The following is a 21,013-nucleotide window of genomic DNA, read 5'->3' as shown; positions in this document are numbered from 1 at the left end:
TCGATACTGTTAAAGCTTCAATCCACTCTGAAATAGGCATTTATTATTTTCTTTCATTGTTTGAAATCCTCCTCAATTTATTATGAGCATATTTCTTTTCTATATGCAGTAATTCATACTTATGTTAATTAATGAAAAAGAAAAAGAATCAACAATATAAAATAGACTGGGCCTTTCTCACCTTCCGAGATGGCCCACACTCTGTCTGTGGAGTGTGTTTCTCTCTAAATAAATCCACTTCTTACCTATCACTTTGTCTCTCACTGAATTCTTTCTGCGATGCGACATCAAGAACCTGAGCTCCATTAAGTCCTGAGACCAGCTAGACCAACTCCTGCTCATTGTCAACACCGTTGGGGACATCTTCTGTGCCGTTTCTTTGCGACAACTTTTTGGGCACTAACACCTGGTTGGGAGGCTACCTTGGAAGTGATAGCATCTAAAATCAAACTAAGGCCCCCACCCAGGTGGAAGATGGTAACTTCAGGCAGAGTATGATTCCTGGAGCAACACACTGTTACCTCACCACCAACCAATCAGAAGAAAATCTGCACACAGTGGAAGATAAAAGACTCTGACCCCCCCTCCCCAAATGATTAACTGCGATTAACTTCCCCTTCTCCCTTTAAAAACTTTCATGGTCAAGCAGAATCTTGGGAGTGGTTCTTGGATATGAGTCTGCCTTCTCCCCAGGTTGCTGTTCTCCTGAATAAAGCAATCTTTCCTTTCCAACCAACCAACCAATAAATAAATACATAAATACATAAATACATAAAATAAAATAAACTGGTTTTGTGAAATAAAAGAAGCTGAACATGTCAAACATGAATGGAAACTGACCAGGAGAATTTTAATTTTGACAATCACCATGCAAATATTTGAAAGACAAGCTATAGTCAGAAAGAAAATCTGAAGAAAATTTGTGTGAACATTTTTGCAATATGGAGAATTTTGACATTGAAATACTTTCCAATTAAAGTCAAATGTCTTCCTTGAGTCCAAATGCCATATTCATTCAGTCTTAGACATTGAATAAGCATGAAGAGTAGAAACATACATAAGACATGATCACCTGTCATCTCTGCCTGTAAGGAGCTCAACAAGAGAGAGAGATAAACAATTATGATGTAATACGTTCAGTATTTAGAAACAATTTTTGGAAGGTGGGAGTGGAAAGAGGAATTTATAGAAGGCTTTGCAAAGGAGGTATTTGGTCTCCTTTGCAAAGAAGAGGCAGTTGGTCTCCAAAAGAGGACAGAAAGGACAGTAAGAAAGAACAGTAAGAAAGAACACACATACTTTGCTCTTTCTCTGGAGCACAAAGGAGAAAGAGCAAAGTACGTGTGGGGAATATAAACAAAAATCATAAGTAACCATATAGAGCATACTAAAAATGTAATTTTTACACAACAGGAAAATAGAAAACTATCAGATTTTAAGCAGAGGAATAATAGATAGGTGTATTCAAAAACTAGGTTCAGGTGGAGGGTAGAGAAAATGGGAACAGAAAGACCATTTAGATATCTTTTGTAATAATCTAGGAGACGTCTGAATTTAGGAAGCCTTAACAGAGAAACATAAACAAATTCAAGAAATATTTAGAAGGGAAAGTCAGTAGGAGCTAGGTATGGACTTGGGGGTGGGAAAGGCTAAAAAGAATTAAGAATGATTCCTAGATTGCTGGCTTGAGCAATCAGACGAACAATGGTACAATACACTGAAACAGGGAACACACAGGTAGGAGGAGGCTTGCAGTGGGGCAGGAACAGTGGTAATACGGGGTTTGAGATGTCTGTGGAAACCTAAGTGGTCATACCAGTAACTTCAATCTACAGGTCTAGAAGAGAGAGAGATGTCGTCTTGAATTACACATTTGGGAGTCTTAGGCAACTAACTTAGAAGACTTTCAACAGCATATAATTAATTTTGCAGAAGTACAACCATCATGTCTAGAATAAATTATATTCACTTCCTTTACTGGCACCAGGATAGAGCCTATTCTAAAAACCCACTGCCACCAAATGGGCTTCCTCATGTCATGAATTATATTTTCCTATTTATTTATGGCTAACATCTCTTCTTATCATTATATAATTGCTTCTTTATAGAAAGGAGAATATCTACCTCTGTTATGATAGCATTCACCACATTATAAGTGCATTATACCATTTAGAATATATGAAGAAAAATAATTGAATATATAGTAACTCATCAACAATGTCTCATTTTTAAAAATGTTATGGAGTGCTTTGCCCTCTATTTGGTTTTTCTTCTTTTTAAATCATAAAGTTGCATTCCTTGGAAGCTTCTTTGATGAGGCATGTTTTGCTGAATTTTTTTTAACCTAACAGATGTTTGGGTAGTTAAAATTCCTCATGAGTATGGTATCCCGTGGTTTTCACAACCTAAGTGTTACCCCAGGAATTTTCCTTTCTTGCTGTCTTCCAGTCCTGGTGGTCTATAGGAGATGCACATTATGAGAGCCCCATTTCACTCCATACTAAATTTCACACCCACACTCTTTTAAAGTTGTACATTCCCTCAGCATTATAAGTACCTATTGTGCACCACAGAGATATTTAACAGCTTCCATTCTGCATTCCTCCCCCCCACACAACTCAAATTGCTTTTGAGTATAAGGATAATCAGAAAAATAAGAGATGAGTAAAATAAGCTATAAGACTTTAATGTTTCAAGTTAAATATTTCTGCCATTTGTAATTTCTGTGCTTATGTTTGTATCTCTGCACACTTAGCATGAAGTAGAGAGTAATGGCTATTATACAGATGATTTAAGCAGAAAAACAATTTGGTTTCAATTATCTAGATCAGAGTATGTGGGAGAAAGAAATGTTAGCTTGAGTTGGCCGAATGTTGTTTCTTTTATTCACTCCAGTGTACAGTGGCAGATCTAGATTCAGAAAGTAACCCAATGTAATTCTCAGCTTGCATTCCAACTTTGCTCCCCGCATCTTCAATTTGAGTGCTCTTCTTTATGAGCTCAGAGGGAGCTAATACAACATATTTTCTTATTCTACAAGTCATTTTAGAACATCTTATAATATTTATTATTCCAACTGGGTGGTCTTCTTATTTGAGCTATTCAAATGTTGAATAATCTGACCTCAGACTAGCTATCAATTGCTAGCTCCTTATCAAAGAAACTCCAGGTTTTGATAAGAAGTTCTGGGAATAAGTGCTTGGGCACAACTTGATGCTATTAGAGTAACATGCACAAATCTGAAATAGTGATTTTATACTAAGTTATATTGTTGTTTAGTGTTTTCCATAATTCAGAGGAATCATTCATTTTCATTGTTTTATTTTCTTATATTATAAAACAACGTAACACTTTTTTGGAATCAATGACATAAAAAATCTTATTAAATTTCTTCATCCAGATTACTTTTTATGTTTGCAAAATGTCTGTAATGCTTTTCATCTTTGGTATGTAGAATCAACATCTAAGCATTACTTGCTTTTAATCTTAAAAACATTACTACTCTTCAAGATTTTTGTGCTTGACTGTTCTTATTTCTCATATTCTTATACAATATGTTAGTAGTTCACTATATATATTGTCTTGCAATAATATATGTAGTGTCTTTCTGTCTTTCATATCAAATGCCACCTCAGAGTATCTCTCCTTGGCTTAATAAATAAAACTTTTTAACCATACATTTATGAAATTCAAATATATTTATCATTAGAAAAATGTCCCCTTCATTTCTGAGACTAAATGAAGAGTGACCAACTCATTCTCATAACTTTCAAAATTAATTTATTATTACCATCCCCATATGAATACTCAGCTGAAAAGCTAATAAGTTTGAGAATGCCAAGAAAAATAATAAGTCTGTTGTCACAAATTCTGAAATATATAAATCTTTTCACTTTTCTCTCTTAATCACAGTGGTAGAAAGGCAACTTTCCATGTATCCCCTTTTCTATCTTATTGATAAAGAACAGAGTAGAAAATTAGTCCTTAAGGATAAAGAACAATAAAAGGGACTAGAAGTAGCATAGAAAATCTACTTAACTACTGATAAATTTTTTTCACACCCAAGTACTCTCTGATGGAGAAATCAAATTGTGGCAGTGAGATACCAGACCGAGAGAGAAGAAAAGTACCAGATAAAAGTCAAACTGGTACTCCATACGAAGGCACTCTTTCAATTAGTCATCAAGTAAAGATCTGGGAGGTGGGGTGAAAAAGAAGCCAAGATTATCCTCTCCATTCCATCAAGAACTAACAAATCAACCAACTAACCACCGATGGCAAAGGAACACATCCTAATAAAACTAGAAAAATAATGCTACTTATTTTTTAAAAAGCTCACACTGATTGTGAAATATTTGAAATATTCTACCATTATTCTTTTAAACCAGAATAAGCAAAGTGGAGTAGTAGGGAATTGAAAATGACCAAACCCTAGTGAGTGGGTCATAGACCTTAAAGTGGGGTCGGAAGTGGAGGGACTCGGTGGGGGAAGCAATGACATTCAAGTGGAAAAACTCCCAAATTTTCAGAATAAGAATGGAGGATTCTTTAAAAATCCAACTTCCCAGTTTCATTTACCAGCTTTTGAATTGGTCAGGTTATATGTTGTTTTATGCTAATTGAACATCTTCCACCATCCTGTCTAGAGTACTTGAGGAAATGATACATTTGGAAATTCTAATTCCTGGCTCACTGTAGCAGGCAGAAGCAGCTACTGTCCGAGTGAGAGGCTCATGAGGAGTAGGATGGGAACCCTTAGTGGCAGCAGATGCACAGGCATATGGTCTACTTTAATCAAAGGTAACAAATTAGCTGCCCACAGACCAGATGTGGGCTACTGACATGTTTGGTTTGAAAAACTAAATGTTCTTAAATTTTAAAAACTTGTTACAGCAAGAAATTAAGTATTTTCACATTAAAAAATCTAACTTTCCTATTTCTTTGAAAACATCCTAAGTCCTAATAGCATGACTTCTCTATAAGACAGTAATCAGAAAGAGGTGAGTAGTGGTTGCCCCTGTAGACAGCGTGTTCTGTTAATCTGCCAAGGTTTCCACCACTCTCAATCGCCTTACATCAGCCTGCTTCATTCATTATGGTACCTGACTGATGTCTTCAGGTAACTTCGAGTTGTCCCTGGGACTTTAACACGTATTCATTCATTCAGTGTCCCATTTTTCTATCACTTGTAATTTTGGTTATTCTTACTAGCTGAAGCAACTAAAATTCTGAACTTTACCTATGTTCTAATCTCTAAGCATCTGTTTCTTTCTGTTTTCTAGTCAATTAGATTATCATAGTTATTTCTTCTCAAAGTTAACAGGCTCAAAATAACCATAATTACTGACTAAATGCAACCTGGATTTGATTTTTCCATATTTTCCTTTCCTTTGTTATGGCACTATCATCCTCTCTATCCCCTGCACTGGAAAACAGTTCATTCTGCCTCCCCCATTTTAGCTTATTTAATCAAGTTTAACTCGTTCAGGAAATATTTATGGAGTGCCTACTGTTGCCAGGCACCATTCTAGGCAATAAGGAAACAACAATGGTCAAGACACCTTCTAAAAATAAGCAAATACATATAAATAAAAAATGATCAGGTAATTATAAATTTTCATTAAGATAAGATGATATTCTAGAAAAAAAATGCATGGCTCTTTTAGATTGGGTGGTCAGGGAAATTCATGCTTAGCAGGAATCATTCAAGTAGAAGTATACATTATAAAAAGCTGCTCATGCAAAGATAGACGTGGAAAAACATTTCAATCCAAACGAACAGGGCCAAGTTCTAGTACTTTAGTGTGTTCAAACAACACAAAAAATATCCAGTATGAGTGGAGGATAATGGTAAGTGGGAAAATGATTATGGATGAGGTTAGAGTGTTAGGTAAGAGCCAAGTCACATAGGGCTTTGTTAATCATGTTAAGAAATTTAAATTTTATTCCAAGAGCAATGGAAATTCACTGAAAGGCTTTAAACAAGGAAGTGACATCATCTGATTTACATTTAAAAAGATCAGCATGAAAGCTAAGGAGGTCAGGTTAACGCAGTGGTAGCAGTAATGAAGGATAGGACTAATATGCTGGTAATGCAAATGGAGGGATGTGTTTAGATAGCATGGTTGAAATAAATCATTGGCAGAGTAGAAGAGGAAAAGAACACTGCCTAAATTTTCATTTTCTGCATTTGGACGATGAGAAGGCTTAGTGTTTAGACCACGTTAATTGTGAGAGGATATTAGACACACCTGCCCAATGATGTCAGTTCATCAGGTAAATATACTGATTGGGTTCCAGGGAGCAATCAGAACTGGAAATAGATACTTGAGAATAATCACTATATAAGTAGACTTTAAAGCCGTAGGACAGGATAAGGTCACTTAAGGTAAGATCTCATAGGGGTTGTGTGTTGATAAAGAAAAGGGCCAATGAAAAAGAAAAAAAAAAAAAAAAGAAAAGAAAAGGGCCAAGTATGTTATCTCTGAACACTCCAACACTTAGATTTAAAAAATGAGAGAGACAGAGAGGGAATAAGCAAAAGAGACTGAGAAAGAGCTATCAGGGAGGTAAGAGAAAAACCAGAAGAGCAGATCTCACAGAAATCAAGAGCCCAAGAGCCACAAAGAAGAGAGGTTGGACAACTGTGTTGAAGGCTGAGTTGTCTGGATTCTGTCTCAAATGTTGAAATGCATTAACAAACATTCATTGAACATTTACTATACAAACATTATGCCAGGTAGTCCGGGGAATAGTAACAAGATACACATCTGGCAACCTAAAAAATAAAGCCTCTAGATCAAAGTTTATTTCACTATTTATAAAGGTCCACAACAGCATCTATTTATCACTGAAACTCTATGTGTGTGTGTGTAAGCCTAAAGTCACTGAAAACGTGGTAAAGCCTGGCATAAAAGCAGCAGAGCTTCCAGATACGAGGGGGAAATGTAGGCATAGACAAAGGGTACTTGATGGCTATCAGTATAGCCTAATGACAGACCACTTAGAGGATCATAATGCTTTTTGTTGCAATATAAGACTCTAGGACCTTGGTACAACTCTGGGAGTTTGAGAAAAGCCTTAATAATGACTGAAATTGAATTTCCCATAGGGATTCAATTAAGAAAAAATAAATGCTATTATGGTTAATGATGTTGTTTAAGCAATTATGGTAACCAGTTAATTTTGAAATATAAAACTAAAGTTACAAGAGCAATCTTTACCTATATTTTGAATGATTTCTATGGAAAAACATTTAGAGAGCTTTTTCTTGAATGCAAAAGTATATATACACATACAGAACAATACTTACGACCAGGCAGGGTTTGTGTAGATATCCAATTTGAAGCATCGCCATAGCCGGCATTGGTGCTGGCAGCCACTTGGAATCTATACCATCTAAATTTCTTTAAATCATATACTGTCTCTTCAGTTAGGTCAGCTTCGTAGAGGTATTGAATTTTTTGATATTCAACACATTCTTCAGATTCCCATTCTTTGCATTTTTGAGCCCGAAGTTGAGTGGTAATCTTATAATTTTGGAAGTAGCCAAAGATAGTGTCAGGTCTCATCCACGTCAATGTTGCACTAGTTGACTGAACATTAGAAAAAGCAATATTTGTGGGAGTGCTGGGAACTAAAAGTTGAAGGGAAAAAAAAATGGAAAACAATTGGAATTACCAAACATTGTGTGAACAGGAGGGAGAAATGGGATTTACAAATATTTCTTTACTATGCACGTAGTGGTGATCTCTTATTACAACTGCCCTTAGATTAATATCCCCACATTTAATAAGCAGAAACTTAAGGTGATGCTTCACAGAGCAATGGTTCAAAGGGTTAGGGGACAAAACAACTGTGATGTTTTTATTCCTAATTTTGCTCCCCAATTCACTCACAAGTTACTTATAAAAACTTACTTTGGTTCCTTATATAAGCACTGGTACAAAGAAAAATTGCATGCTCATATAATCCTATGTACTTTCCAAGGAATGGTCTGAGTTTTTAATATTCAGTTCCCGAGAAAGACGTTCTTATATTTAAATGACTAGATAGACACAAACGCATCTTATATATAGTAGATGTTGATTATAAAATAATTTAAATAAACAAGATTATTAAATGAACTAATAATGTATACAATTAGTTAATTTTTATTTTATCTTGCACATATTTAAAATTAGTATAACCCTTTCTACAACATCATCAAGCACACTGACATTAATATACAGAATAAGGTATCTGTATATCACCTACAATCACACGGTCCTACTTGGAGTCATTTATTAGATTTCATATTAACCACTGGTTTCCTATATTCATACCGTGTGTCAGGCTCTGAGGCTGGTGTTAGGAAATCAAGATACATAGGCTTATGTCTTGTTTTCAAGAAACAGTCACTTATTAGACAAGTATAATAATATAAGTGTGTTATGCTTAGAAATATAAAAGAACAATGAATTAAGTGACATGGGCACTTTTTTCATGCCTGTCCTTGTATATGTGCAAGGACCTCTTCTCAGAAGGCTGAGATAGGGAGACTGATAACAATGACTTGTATGAAAATTACACAATTCATAAAAACTATATGTTAATATGTGCAGTAAAGATAAGAAAATTAATAAATGAGTTAGAAAATTCATTCGTAAAAAAGTCATTCATTCCTAAACATATCATATTAATTCAGATTTCAATAAATACCTAATGAGCATCTAATTTATGCCAAGTACTACTGTAGGTACTGGGAATACAATGAACAAAATAGACAAAAGTCCCTACCCTGGTGTAATTTACATTCCAGAGGTTTATATACAACACAAGTATAAATAAGTATTATATACAGTATTTTGGATGATGATTAGTGTTATGGAAAAACATAAAAAAAGGGAAAAAGGAGAAAGAGTTCCAAGGATAATGAAATTTTAAACTGAGTAGTCAGAAAGAAAGCCTGACTGATTAGGAGACATGAAGTTCCTGATGAAGGTGGGGAAACTAACCACGTGACTATTTGGAGGAAGAACATTCCCAGCAGAGGGAAATGCATGATTACAGGCCCTATGATGGAATCATGCCTGGTATATTTGAAGAATAAAAAAGAGGCCAGCGTGGCTAGTAGGAGGTGAGGTCTGAGAAGAAACACTGAAGGCTTGATTATATACGACATTGTAGAACTTTAAGACTTTCACTTGAGCAGAGGAGTTACAGGCTCTGAAGTATGTTTTCACTCTAGCTACTGTGTTGAGACTAGACAAGGGAGAGAAGGATGAAAACAGGGAGAGTAATTAGTAGGCTATTGCAACGTCAACACAAGAGATCAGGATGGCGTGGAGCAGGACTGCAGCAGCAGAAATGAAAGCAAGTATTCAGATTCTGAATATAATTTGCAGGAGAGCCAACAGGATTTGCTGCTGTGTGACATGTCAGGTATAAGAGAAAGAAAGGAGTAGAAGAAAGGTTTAAGGTCTTTGGGTTGAGCAAACAGAAAGATGAAGTCCCTTAACCAAGAAGGGGATGACTGTGAAAGAAGTAAGCTTTGGAAAGTAAGATTAAGAATTTATTTTGAGCATGTTAACTTCGAAATGCCTATCAGATACCCAGAAGGAGATGTCAAATAATAGATGGATGCATGAGTCTGGAGTTCTGTAGGGAGATCTGGACTTGAGTTAAAAATCTGGATTTCCTCTTAATTTTTTACTGAACTATCTACAGACCTATTGCTTGTAAATTTGCCTAAACCTGGAAAAGAAGAGAAAGTCTAATGCAATGGAAAACAAGTAGTAAATTACTTAAAGCCATGTGATCAGATTCAATTACTCTGCTTTCAAATACTAATATTTATCATCAAATCTTACTGTATATAATTGAACAGTAACCTTTAAAAAGGTAGCTCTACAAACAGAACACTTTTAATATGACTTACAACACACTATCTTTAGTTATGCATAAGAGCAATGAGAGAAAAAGTTATTTTAAGGAACAATTACCTTTATAGAGGAAGAAGTTTTAGAATTGACTAAAAAGTAGAATTTCCATAATTTATTGAAATCCCTCAGCCACTAAGTTTGAATTCAGACCTCTTGGAGATAAGACACATTTTCAAAATATTCTAACACAAAACAGAGAAATATGACTGACTTGGGGGTTCAGGAAAAGTGTTAAGAGAAAAGGTTGCATGTGAGAGGAGATTTCACTAATTGTAAAGGTAGAGATTCAAGAAGAGGGGGGTAATGTGATCTAAGTCAAGTTTATAGCTTATAATTGACACTGGCAATAACAAAGAGAAATAGTCTGAGGACATACTATAGCACAGGATTATAGATAGCTTCTCAGGCAATGGAAAGCTATCAAGGTGACAGAATAAGATGTTCAGTAGTACATTTTATCAAGTCCAGTCTGATAACTGCAAACAGGAAAAGGGACAAATTCATAGAACATTTGATTTGTTCAGCAAGGAAGAAATAAAGTGATAGCAATAGGAAAGCGGTGAATTTTTAGATCTATTTTGGTGGTAGAATCCATAGAACAGGCAAATGAATCAGAAGATCACAGAATCAGAATTTGAAGGAAACTTAGAGATGATCTTGGTCAACCTGTCTTGTTATGTCTGACCCTTATGGAGCCAGATGTCCCCCAAGAATTTTGGTACCTACACCTTCTTCCAGTTTTTCAACCAAACACTGATAGGTGCTGATGCAAAAAAAAAAAATTTGCAGCTGTAATTAAGAATCCAAATCAGTTTACTTTAAAATAGGGAGAGATAATCCAGTGGGCCTGATTTTATAACGAGTCCTTTAAAAGCAGAGAGTTTTCTTTGGGTAGTTACAAAAGAGGAAGTTAAGTATTCTAAGCAAGAGATTAGATTCAATGTACAAACATTTCTCCACTGCTGGCTTTGAAGAAGGAAGGGGCCACCAGGACATCTCTAGGAGCTGAGGACAGCCCTTGGCTAAAAGCCAACCAGGAATTGGGGATCTCAGTCCTACAACTGTAAGAAACTGAATTCTGCTGCAACCATGTGAGCTTGGACGAGGACCTGTACTCCACATGAGAACACAGCCCATGGATAACTTGATTTGACCTTGTGAGATTCTGAGTAGAGAATCCAGGCACAGCATACCCAGATGCTGACCTACAGAGCTGTGCTCTAATAAATGGGTGTTGTTTTAAGTCACTAAGTTTGTGATAACTCATGACACAGCAATAGAAAACTAATACAACTTCACTCTACCAAATGACCAATCTCTACTTATCTAGCCTGTTCTTAAATATACAGAGCAAAATCTTGAGGGGCTTTATTTTAAAATTGATTTCCAGATAGCTCTATTAGTTTGTATAGCCTTCATTATTTTTAACAGATATCTACCTTCCTATAAATCCTAATTCTACACTGAACACCCACCTCGAATAGTCCTAGTCCTATTTTCCTCTCCACTTTACTCCAACATTTATACCAAAGAACTAGAAAGGTTTTTATTCTGCATTCATATCAATAAAAAAGATTGAGTAATTACTCCAAAATATGTTTATTTATATATTATATACATATATGAATGCCAACCTACATATTAGATTATGTCTCTGAAGGTCTAGATTAATTCTTGGAACAAAATAGGCATTTAATAAATATTTTTGAAAGTAGGAACAAATGAATAAGAGGGTATAACAGGAGACTTGATTTAGACAGATGGTCAGGAAAGGTTTTCCTGATGAATTATAATTTAATCAGAGATCTGACAGATAAGATGTAACTTCCCAGGGGAAAAGCATCAGGGTGTTAAGACTCTGAGGAAGAGAACATGGCACATTGGAAACACGTAAAGCCTGCTACATCCACAAGGGAATGAAGAGGAAGATAGAAAGTTGGAGATGTAGGCCAGAATCAGATAATGTTGAGCCTTGCAGTCTGGATTCAAGATTTTTAGTTTTATCCTAAGTGCAGTGGGAATACTTGATAAGTTTTATATTGGCTTTTTATTTGCATTAAAACCATAGACAAGGGCTTCCCTGGTGGCGCAGTGGTTAAGAATCCACCTGCCAACGCAGGGGACACAGGTTCGATCCCCGGTCCGGGAAGATCCCACATGCCGCAGAGCAACTAAGCCCGTGCGCACAACTACCGAGCCTGCGCTCTAGAGCCCGCGAGTCACAACTACTGAGCCCACGTGCCACAATTACTGAAGCCCGTGCTCCTAGAGCCCGTGCTCCGCGACAAGAGAAGCCACCACAGTGAGAAGCCCGCGCACCGCAACAAAGAGTAGCCCCCACTGGCCGCAACTAGAGAAAGCCTGCGTACGCAGCAATGAAGACACAACGCAGCCAAAAATAAATAAATAAAACCATAGACTCTGCTCTTCCCCATGAGAGCAAGGGACTGTGGTCCAGACATTTCCCTTTCTTTCCAGTCCATCACTAACTACCCCTTTCATGTTTCAATTTCCTTTACCTAGGGTTTACTAAGCAACTAAAAGTGGAAAGAAAAAAGGATGCATTAGCTATTCAATGAACTGGAGAAGGCAGAGGAGGCTACCCTTTCCCCATATTTCATCAGGAGGGATGACTAGATGCCCATGGCTCTCTGACCAACTTTTTTTGTGCCCTCCAGTGTTTAGATTTCAGGAAAGAAAACTAATGGCAAAGTTTGTTGCACAGTAAAAAATTTTCAGCAGATTAACATTGGTCCACAGACTACACTATTCTCCAACTAAGTGTTACAGAGAAGAAAAGGTTGAAATAGGACAGTACTTTAACTTGACAAAGAAACAAGATCCATACAAGAGTTATTTTTAACCTGGCTAAAGGAAGGGTAACAATAATTGCAATTGCTTTCCATGTGACAAGCACAGGGATAGACCTTGCACGAGACACCCAGAGTCTGGCACATATGGGCACTCAGTAAGTGTTGACTAGGTGAATAAATCATGGTTCATGAAATAGTCCTTTGGTTTTCATGCAATACAAAATTTTGTCCACATTTTTCACTCAAATGTATTTATAAAGATGAACCAGAAATAAATCTAATCTGAGGCCAATATGTATAACTTGTAGACAATTTTTTTTTACAAGGCTACTTCAGACGCATACACAAATGACCAGCAGTACGTAGGCCTCATTTATATCCAGCATCTTCTCTTTTGATGAACCGTGTGTTGAACTAGACTATTTCAAGGCAACTGCCCTATTGAATTACAGATACAAAAAGGATTACACTCATTTTAGCATGGAGAATCAGATTTCCATTCTTTAAGAATGACTAAAAACCTCAAACTTTTTCTATCCACAGATGGTACTCATTTGAACACATCATTCCATGCTTCCTGGAATAATCATGCAGCTTGTTTAGATTTTCTAAACATGACTGAACTGTGATAAAGCGATCAACATTCTCTGCCAAGGTATTCCGTAAATTACATTTTTATTCATAAATTATTCTTACCGGCGAGATACTTTCATCATGGTTGTATTGAAAGTCTGTAGATCTATACAAGTAAAAATTTGTTACACTTTAAAGGCATGTCAGTTTTTAGTGATTATTTAGTATATTCCACTTAGAAGATGAAAATGTGTATAAAGTGTAATTATTCTCTAAACTTCTGAATATCAATTATAAGAAGTTGCCAACCTCTTATGATAGGATGGTAGTTTGTACTGACTTCTCACTGACCTGGTTAAGTATACTAATGTGGAAGACCAAGTTTCCTTAAATCTTTAGTCATGACTATATACATTTATCTTCAGGCACAGATACACTCTCTTTTAAGCAAAACAGGTGTCTGAAAAATGTATAAATACTTATAAAACTTACAAAAGTATCAACACAATCTTTCCTAGTTTATTAAGAATATTTTTCTCTCTACTAATTTTAAACAAACTACAAAACACAAGGTACAAATATATGCTCTGAACATACACAAACAAAAGTACAGTTTACTAACACTAACATAATATGGATCAATATAAACATAGAAATGCCTGAAAAGTCGGGTGCAAAGATTTTGCAAACCAGATATACATTTTGCACTAACCTGAATTTAATCAATATCATTTACTAGACATTCAGATTGAGTGGTATTGGCAAGTTATAAGTCTTAGGGTATAAGCCCTTCTTCATACATATATAAAAGTAATTTAGCTAATAGAAACTATCAAAAAATAGGTGATGCCAGGAGGAAGGCTCAATGGAAGGAGAAGATCTGGGAGCTACAACTTGAACAACTGATGATTAGTACAGATGAGGAAGAAATAATGTTTTAAGGAGATTAATACAGGGAGAGATACATAAATGGCAACAAGATGTTTGTCATGGGCTGGAAAGTATAACAGACTGGAGAAAAGAAAGTCTAAGGAAGTCATAAGAAAAAAGTTGTGGGCGGTGGGATATCAAGTGTGGTGCTACTGAAGGGCACTGAACGTTTGAGAGATGAATTTAGATGACTACTGCAGAACACAGAGAACAACCGACAGATTCACCGGTAAAGTATAAACTTAAAGAAAATCCTGAGCCTCCATATGGCTAGTCATTAGGAAACGGTAAACGTGATAGAAACTGGTTAGATACTGTATATATGCAGTACAATGTAGACTACAGTGACAAAGAATAATTAGGAATAGAGCTAAAAGGCCAAAGAATATTGGCAAAAATGTGATGATTTATTGGGCAGAGAAAAAAATAGGAGTAAAGAAATGGAATCAACCCAGCAATTAGGTTAATAGATCAAATGTACATTGTACACGTCCTAGAAGTAGGCTATGACTTGGCTCTGACGTTACAGAAGATAATACAAAGGAAAAAATTAAGACTGTAAATCTCTGTGACCATAAATAAAGACAAATTAAATGAGCAAGAAACATGAAATAAACTCTGGTATTGAGATCAAAGGTAGATTTCTCCCCCAGAAAAGCACATAAACAATACCATGTAATTTAATAAACAGCGTCCTCAACAACATCCTTACATAGTAAATACTAAGTATGTTTAACTTGGCTCTTTCTTATAATGTCTCTCAATATGGGTGGGCGGAATAATTATCAAACGCATTTTTGTAAAACTATTTCTTTATAAGTTCTAATTATTCAGTTCAGGTATACTTCTCTCTGTCGGTCTGGCTTAATTCAGAGATAGATTTTGGAGTAGCTGAAGCAAAATTTACCAAAATAAGCTACATAAACATGATTTTAGGTGATACTACAAAGCTGAGAATATGGAATGACACACTTATTAGTATGCCAAATTAAGTCATTTAAAAATATTCCATTTGCATGAAAGAGACCTGAGAAAGTATCTATAAACAGAACTAAGGTTTTCTAAAATAATTTTTAAGTGTCTGTCACAGTGCATGTATAGATGGACAATTGGGGACCCAAAATTCTATGGACCACAGCTATAATAATATTAGTTATTAAACCAAAAATTATTGAAACATAACTTATTTATAAAAATATCTCAGTAAAACTTCTGGGGAAAATGTCACTTTTTCTTGGAGAACTCAACAAGGAAAATGATGATACATATTCTATTTGGAGACAAAGTGAGTTGATTTGTTTTATAGAGCCATTAGTTTGACAGCTCTATTTAGCAAGTCATCTCCTGAGAATACCTATCAAAAATGACAACTTTGTTTTGAAATAGTTCATCACAAGCAGTTCTTAGGGGAATAATTATATAGCAGAATTAATCATCTATTAAGACCACTCCTATAACACCTGGAGACTAAATTGAACCATTGACATTGATGAAGCAATGAGACAGATATACGGGTTAGTGATAATGTGCTTGAGGATGGATATGAGCAAATAAAATGCTAGTTTCATATCTTGTTAGCATGAATAAATAGAGCTGTTTTGGGAGAAGCTTAGGTTAGAGTAAGAGGTAGGGAAAAACAATTTGGGATAAATATGTATATATAAGCTTTGAAACCATGAGAGTGAATGAACATATAAGGGGGTGGTATTTATAGTATCAGAAAAGCAGACGATAAAAAAAAAAAACAAAAAACTGAGTCTCTGTCAAGTCAATAGTTAATCCAGGCTAAATTATCAATAGAATAGGAAAAAGAGATCATAAAAAACTCACATAAACCAATAATGTTCAGCACACATCGGTACTTAAGAAATATTTGTTTAACTAATGAATAAATGAACAAACTAATGGATGGATACATGGATGCATGGATGAATGCATGGATTTCAAGAAGAAAATATCACCAATGCCATCACCAATGTTGACTGATGAACAAGTGTCACCAATGCTGATTATAATCAAATGCTGCTTAAAACCATTCTCTTCTAAAAACTGGCTGTACAGAAAACCTTGATAGAGTAAAGTATACAAAAGGAGTCCTGGATGTAAGTTTGGGGAAAGCTCTACAGGACAGAACAATTTGGATTTTTCAAGGATTCCATGAGAGAAAGAGAGAGAGAGAGAGAGAGAAAGAGAAAGAGAAAGAGAGAGAGACAGAATACAAGGAAAGAAGGAAAGATGTAAGCAGAAACAATCAATAGAGGAGAAAGGATCAAAGGATAGAGACTGGAGGCACTGTGAAATAATGTAGCCAGTAGAAAAATTCCAGATTGCCAAAATATTTTTAAGAACAAAAATACTGTTTAATTTAAAGTCATGTATATTATTGCAGTGTAAACCCATCCTCTATGCACTCACAAAATGTTTGGTAAGGCTATTATACATAAAAGTGCACAGTGTGATTAGAATTGTCAAAATTGTGCAAAAAAATTTTGCTGCAGTAGTCAAAAATTTATGTAAAAATATTCCATTATCCAAACCTAATAAGTTTGAGGGATCTGTTCTGATGATGCCAGAATAGCTTATGTCACACTAATCCTTCTTCAGATAACAGCTATAAACTCTGTGGGGGAGGGAGGGACAGCTTCTGGCTTGTGGTGTCAGGGAATGGGATGCAGGATTGCCAGAGTAGTTCAAAAAGGAAGAAGCCACAAAGGGCTTAGACCCAAATTACAGTTCTAAATTCCCTGAAAATCCTTGGCCAATCTCATAATTGTGGAAGTATGAAGGACATGCCAAGAAGCAAAGTGGAAGGCAACAGATGAAAAACTTACTAGAAATTTTAGTTGCTTCCCAATGCAGAGGAGATAAAATTCAGAATTTGAATCCCACCAAAGTAAGGAATTGGTAAACAGCAGGCCTCATTTTAAAATCCCAAAAGTGCCATACATTTACTTTGCTCTATGTCCCAGGATTAAGGAATTCTCTCTACAAATAAGGTTGAAACCAAAATCACACATTCACAAAACTATAATTCAGTAATTTAATGGCCTATTCGAATAAAAAGCCAACACCCTTCAAAAGAAGATACCAAAATCCAGAGTTTCTGCACAATGTCACAAACAATATCCAATGTAAGTTTAAAAATTTCTAGGCAGGCAGGAAAATTACTATTGACAGGAAAATGTGACTTGTAGTCAGGAGGAAAAAGTGTTCAATAGAAAGAGACCACAGGATAACACAGGTGTACGAATTAGTAGGAAACGAATTTAAAGAAGCCATTAGAAATATTTTATTTGACTTCATGGAAAACAAAGCAAATGGGGAATTTCAGCAGAGAAATGGAAGTAAGGAAACAGAACTAAAGGGAAATTCTAGAAATTAAAAGTATAATACCTGACATGATGTTGGATTTAACACCAGATTAAAGATGGCAGAATACAGTCAATGAACATTATGTCACATCAATAGAACTCCAATCTACAGAACAAAGGAAGAAACGTGAAAAAATTTAATAAAGCCTCAGTCACTTAAGAGGTATGGAATTAGAGTCCCAGAAGAAAAGAAGATGGCAGAAAAATAATTTAAAAAATAATGGCCCCAAATATCTCAAATTTTAGAAAAATATTAATTTACCAATACAAAAAACTAAATGAACCCACAGCAAAATAAATGCAACAAAAACCACACTAGCCATATTATTGTAAAACTGCTTAAAAGTAAAGATAAAGAAAAAAAAAACTTGAAAAGTGTCCCCCAAATAACATTTCATACACAAGAGCGAATGATAAAAATGGTGGTTGACATCTCATCAGAAATAATGAGTACTAGAAGACAAAGGAATTACATCTTTAAAGAGAAAAATACTGGGTGGGAGAACTATCAACCCAGAATTTTATATCCACAGAAAAAGACCCTCAAAAGTGTAAACAAAATAAATCTATTTCCAAATAAATAAAATCTGAGAGAATTTGATGCTAGCATACCTGAACTAGGAGAAATTCTAAAGCGAGTTCTTTAGTTGAAAGGGAAATATTAGCTGTAACTCATAACTACTGGAATAGAAGAACACCAATAATGGTAATTATATGGGAAATACATGGTCTTAATTTATGTAAATGTCTACTGGCTCTGTAAGTAAAAATAATACCATAAATTGTGGGGTTTACAATGTAAATATATGTAAATCATTTAAAATATATAGATGTCAAATGTATGACAAAATATATGGAACTGTACTTTTGCAAAGTTCATATATCTTATGTGAAATTGTAGAATATTAATTTAAATACAATAAGCTAAGGAATTATATTGTAATCCCTTGAGCAACCACTAAAAATAATGACAAGAAAGTATAGATAAAAATCCTATAAAGAAATTAAAACAGAAAGCTAAAACCATCCAATTAACCCAAAGGAAGGCAATAAAGAAAGAACAGAGGAACTAAAAAAGAGCTAGAAAACAAACAGCAAATAGAACTAAACTCAACTAACTTAATAATGACTTTAAACATAAATAGATTAAATGCTCCATTTAGAAGACAGAGATTGTCAAGTAAGATAAAAATAAAAGACCCAATTATATGCTGCCCACAAGAGACATAATTTGTCCACCAGACACACAGATTAAATATGATACAAATAATTCAAAAGTAAAGATAGAAAAAAACCATACAAAGCAAACAGTAAACTAAAGAGCATGTGCCTATATTAATACCAGACTAAAGAATCTTTAAGACAAGGAGTGATCTAAAGATAAAAGAGACAGTTTATAATGATTAAGGATCAGTTAGGAAGTTATAACAATTATAACTATGTATGTGTTTAATAAAAAACTTTGAAGTACATGAACCAAATACTGACAGACTTGAAGAAATAGACAAATCCACAGTATATTTGGATATTTTAATATTTCCTTATCAATAATATATCGAATAATTTTTGCTGAAAAGTGGTAAGAATGCAGATTTGCAAAACATTATCACACTGAACTAATACATAGAACATTATGGACAACAACTGAAGAATAGACATTATTTCAAGTGTGCATGGAAAAATATTCAACAAGATAAATTATATGCTGAGCCATAGAAACTGTCCCAACTAATTTTTAAAAATTAAGTGTTACAGACATATTCTCTAACAATAATGGCAATAAATGAAAAATTGATGACATGTGGATATCTAGAAAAGTCCCAAATATTAGAAATTAAATATATTTTTAAATAACCATGGCTCAAAGAAGAAATTTCAAAGGAAATTAGAGAATATTTTTATCAAAAGTAAAAAGTCAAAATTTGTGATATATCATTATTAGGAGATTTATAGCTATAAATGATTATATTTGAAAAGAAGAAAGGCTTAAAATCATTATGTAAAGTAAAATAAACTAGCTACAAAAAGATAAATACTGCAAGATCTCACTTATGTGTAGACTCTAAAAAAGTCAAACTCATGGAAACAGAATAGAATAGTGATTGCCAGGGGCCGGGGGAGTGGAGGGGAGATAGTGGGATGTTTGTCAAAGGGTACAACTTTCAGTTATATGAATAAGTTATATGAAAAAGCTAATGCACAGCATGGTGACTATAGTTAATAATGATGTATCAGTATTACATACTTGAAATTTGTTAAGAGAGTAGATCTTAAGTGTTCTCACCACACACACACAAAAGGTAAATATGTGAGGTGATGGATAGGTTAATTAGCTTGATTGGAGGAGTCAGTTCACAATGTATACATATACCAAAGCACTGCACTGTATACCTTAAATATATGCAATGTTTATTCGTGAATCATACCTCAATAAAGCTGGGGAAAAAAGACAGAAAGAAAAAATTATGATCTATATCTTCACCATAAAAATACAGAAAAAAGGAGCATATTAAAAGCAGAATATTTAGAAGGAAGAAAATAATAAAGATCAGGACTCAGTGAAATAGAAAACAGATAAATAAAAGAGAATATTAACAAATTCAAAAATTAGTTCTTCAGAAAAATTAATAAAATTTGTAAACACTTGTCAAGCCATATATAAAAGTATAGTGCATCTGATCAAGTGTGGTCTATCCCAGGAAGGTAAATTTCACTTAATATTAAAAAAGCTAATCATATAATTTACCACAATAACAGAATAAAAGAAAAAAGCATACGATCATGGGCATCTACAGACATCCTACAGCACACATCGTACAAAATAGTGAAGGATGGATGCTTCCCCTTTTGATTGGGAACAATGCAAGGATGTCTGCTTTTACTACTTCTATTTAATGTAGTACCAGAGAGTCTAGCCAGTGCAATACGGTATGGGAAAAAAGTCAAAGGGTTTAGAAAGAAAGAGATAAAAATTACCCTAATTGTAGATGAAATGACATTTTTAAATGTAGAAAATTCTAAAGCAATATATAACAAAAACCTTCTGGGACTAATAAGCAAATTTAGCAGTTGTAGGATACAATACCAATAAACAAAATCAACTGTATTTCTAGATTCTACATCAAACAACTGGTGACTAAAATTAATATTTCAAATAACATATAACGTTAAATAGGAATAATTTTAACAAAAGACATGTAAAATTCATTTGCTGAAAACTACAAAGCACTGCCGAAAGAAATTAGAGTCTAAAAATGGAGACATATACCATGTTCATGGATCAGATAACTCAATATTAAGATGGCATTTCTCCCTAAATGCATGAATAGATTAAATGCAATTTCAATGAAAATGCCACAGGGTTTTTTGGTAAAAATCAACAAGATGATTCTAATAATAAAAT

General features: G+C 34.5%; 1 protein-coding gene across 5 annotated transcripts in view; it reads right to left on the bottom strand.

Annotated features, from left to right (window-relative positions):
* PTPRQ (protein tyrosine phosphatase receptor type Q) overlaps window positions 1–21,013 on the bottom strand; it is a 280,514-nt gene that overhangs the window by 90,057 nt on the left and 169,444 nt on the right. For all 5 annotated transcript variants that reach the window (XM_059936586.1, XM_059936587.1, XM_059936583.1 and 2 more), the window contains one exon: window positions 7,313–7,636. In XM_059936586.1, the coding sequence (XP_059792569.1) occupies window positions 7,313–7,636 (324 nt within the window). The remainder of the gene's footprint in view (window positions 1–7,312; window positions 7,637–21,013) is intronic.

The sequence above is a fragment of the Balaenoptera ricei genome, chromosome 10, assembly GCF_028023285.1.
Source record: "Balaenoptera ricei isolate mBalRic1 chromosome 10, mBalRic1.hap2, whole genome shotgun sequence".
NCBI classification, from domain to species: domain Eukaryota; kingdom Metazoa; phylum Chordata; class Mammalia; order Artiodactyla; family Balaenopteridae; genus Balaenoptera; species Balaenoptera ricei.
The sequence above is the reverse complement of the archived record's forward strand: the minus strand, read 5'-3'. Positions and strand labels throughout refer to the sequence as shown.